Source organism: Beta vulgaris, chromosome 1, assembly GCF_026745355.1.
Source record: "Beta vulgaris subsp. vulgaris cultivar EL10 chromosome 1, EL10.2, whole genome shotgun sequence".
NCBI classification, from domain to species: Eukaryota; Viridiplantae; Streptophyta; class Magnoliopsida; order Caryophyllales; family Amaranthaceae; genus Beta; species Beta vulgaris.
The window spans coordinates 26,950,495-26,953,573 of NC_079202.1; the positions used below are offsets into that span (position 1 = coordinate 26,950,495).

A 3,079-nucleotide genomic window follows, 5' to 3' on the forward strand; every position below is an offset into this window, starting at 1 on the left:
TTATGGTTTATCCAAACCTTGAGATTGGTAAACATCATTTCAAGTATTTTAAAATGTGGAGTAATGCTCCAAACTGTCTTGAAATAGTAAGAAGCAGTTGGAATATAGAAGTGCAAGGCACTCTGATGTTCAAGGTGGTGCAGAAGCTAAAAAAAATACAAAAAAGGCTTTGAACAGGCTGAATAGAGAGGGTTATTCAGACATTCAGAGTAAGGACATTCAGGCGTTTCAGAAGTTGATTGCTAGTCAAGAGCAGTTGCAAAGGAACCCAAGATGTGAAGAAGCAAGGAGAGATGAATATCAGGCAGCTGAAGCTTATAGGCAGATTTACAAGAGTTATCTAGAGTTCCTCACTAAAAAGGCAAAGATGCAGTGGTGCAGATATGGTGATGAGAACTTAACAATGTTTCATCAATCCATAAAAGCTAGAAGGCTGAAGAACACTGTCTATGCAATAAATGATAGTGAAGGGCAATGGAAGGATAATCCTCAGGATGTAAATAAGGCTTTTTTAGCCTACTATGAGCAACTGCTGGGGTCTGCTATGCAAAATAGAACTAAAGTGTATATTCAAGTGATTGCAAAGGGGCCAGTCCTCCAAAGTGAACAAATGTAAATGCTTACTAGGCCTTACACTGCACAGGAGGTGAAATTAGCCTTGTTCTCTATTCCAGGAGACAAAAGTCCTGGTCCTGATGGGTATGGGACACATTTCTTCAGGGATACCTGGGATGTGCTAGGGGAGGAGATCACTCAAGCTGTTTTAGAAGTGCTACACACTGGTAAGCTACTTACTAAGCTGAATGCAACAATACTAACTCTTGTTTCTAAAGTTAGATGTCCTAGCTCTGTAAGTGAGTTTAGACCAATTGCCTGTTGCAACACGTTATACAAATGCATCACCAAAATGATTTGTAATAGGTTGAGTTTAGTCTTGCCTAAACTAATTGCTGAAAATCAAGGAGCCTTTGTAAAGGAGAGATTTATAGCTCATAACATTATGGTGTGCCAAGACTCGGTGAGACACTATGGGAGGACAAACACTAAGCCTAGTTGTATCATGAAGCTTGACTTAAAAGAAGCTTATGATACAATTGAATGAGAGTTCTTAGAAGAGATGCTACAGGCTCTTAAATTTCCAGAAAAGTTTGTGAGTCTAGTCATGCACTGTGTGAGAACTCCTAAATTTACTTTAATGGTAAATGGTTCCTTACATGGGTATTTTAGTTCTCAAAGAGGTTTGAGACAGGGAGACCCCATCTCTCCTCTCCTCTTTGTCATTTGCATGGAGTATCTGTCAAGGCTTATGAAAACTATAGAATATCATCCTCACTTCAAGTTTCATCCAAGGTGTAAGAAGAGCAAACTGAATCACATGGTTTTTGCTGATGACATCATATTGTGCTGTGAAGGGAGCTTTCCCTCAGTATACACAATGCTGAAGGCTTTCAAACTCTTTTCAGCTACCTCTGGGTTGCAAATTATTGAGCAAAAGTCTGATTTTGACACAGCAGGGGTTAGTCAGGAGGTAATTCAGAGAATCAAAGCTGTTACAAAGTTTGCTCATAGCAAACTTCATTTCAAGTATCTAGGAGTTCCTGTGTGTGCTAGGAAAATCAGGGTGGCTGAGTGTCATGGGATTATTGAGAAGATGTTTGCAAGGATAAAAGTCTGGAGTAGCAGGAACTTGTCTTATATGGCAAGAGTTACATTGGTGAACTCAGTCTTAATTAGCATCCATCAATATTGGGCTCAGATGTTTATTATGCCAAAAACTGTATTGAAGGAGATTGAGAAAATTTGCAGAGCATTCCTTTGGACTGGAGAGTGGAGTAGTAATAAACCAGGTAATGTAGCTTGGGAGCATGTATGTTTACCTAAGCAAGCAGGGGGTGTGGGTTTTGGACAAATCCAATACTGGAATGTGGCAGCACTAGCCAAGTATGTTTGGGCTATATCTACAAAACAAGACAACTTGTGGGTGAAATGGGTGCATGAGGTTTATGTTAAAGATTCTAGATGGTGGGATTATGAGCCTCCCACAGATAGCTGCTGGTATTAGAAGCAAATTTGCAAAGTTAAAAGCAAAATGAAGCTGTTATACAGTGAGCAATAATGGAATAGCATGACTAAATTCAGTGTGCAGCAAATCTATAAAAAAATACTTGGGGAACAACCTGTTGTGCATTGGGATAAACAAATTGGAACAGATTAGTGATTCCAAAGCATCGAATGATTGGTTGGCTAGTGATGAAACAAAGGTTGAGAACCTTAGATATTCTTGTTAAGATTGGTGTTCAGGATTCAATAAACCGTATGTTTGACTAATGTATAGATTACATTTGTTTCATTCTCCCCCAGTTTTTGAAGGGGCCAACCTAGTTGGGTTGTTCATTTCTGGAAGAGACTATAGGGTGTAAATGATTTCTGGTGATTTATATACTTTTACTTAGCAAAAAAAAAGTTTTCTAACCATGTCTGCCAGGCAAGTTAGAGGTGATCATTTTGGTCCAGCCCGGCCTGTTTTTGGGCCGGGTTTTTGGCAGAATTTTTCGGCCTGCGGGCCAGGTCCGGCTTTGGGCAAGCCAAAAACGACTTTTTAGTCTATTTTTTAGCCCTGCCCGTTTTGGCCCGCAAAAGCCCGCTAATTTAGGCCCGAAATAGCGGGCTTTGGACACAAAAATTCGGCCTGAATTTAGGCCCGACCCGGCCCGACCAATGGGTAAATTTTTTTGGCCGCGGCCTAGTCCGAACCCGGCCCGACCCATGATCACCTCGAAGGCAAGTTAATAGAGTAGTAAGCAATCATAATCCAATTGTGTTGAGTGATGATGAGAATGTTCGATGTCATGAGCCTAGAAGTGATAGCTACACTAGCTTAGAGAGCATTATGCGTTATGTGTTAAAATAGGTATCCCTGTTAGCGATATATAAAGTAATTCAAGAGTTTGATTGTACTAGAGTGCAAAACCTGAAAGGACATCTACAATGTCATTTGGAGACCTTATTTGAGCGATGTGAGTGTTTTAGAGATGGATGAAAATGGACATCAACCCAAAAGGATTTGAAGACATAATAG

At 40.1% G+C, this 3,079-nt stretch overlaps 1 protein-coding gene across 1 annotated transcript; it reads left to right on the forward strand.

Annotated features, from left to right (window-relative positions):
- The first annotated feature begins 616 nt into the window (after nt 1–616).
- LOC125493185 (uncharacterized) lies at nt 617–2,062 on the forward strand. Its single transcript, XM_048636273.1, has 2 exons — nt 617–850; nt 1,127–2,062. Exons 1-2 carry the CDS (start codon nt 617–619, stop codon nt 2,060–2,062), a joined length of 1,170 nt encoding a protein of 389 aa, XP_048492230.1.
- The last annotated feature ends 1,017 nt before the right edge of the window (nt 2,063–3,079 follow it).

What these genes read in the sequence shown, in the direction of transcription:
- LOC125493185 (XM_048636273.1), top strand. Translation starts at nt 617, where the DNA reads ATGCTTACTAGGCCTTACACTGCACAGGAGGTGAAATTAGCCTTGTTC. An exon ending in AAGTTAGATGTCCTAGCTCT is followed by an intron (nt 851 to 1,126) that starts GTAAGTGAGTTT and finishes GAGATGCTACAG; the next exon opens with GCTCTTAAATTTCCAGAAAA.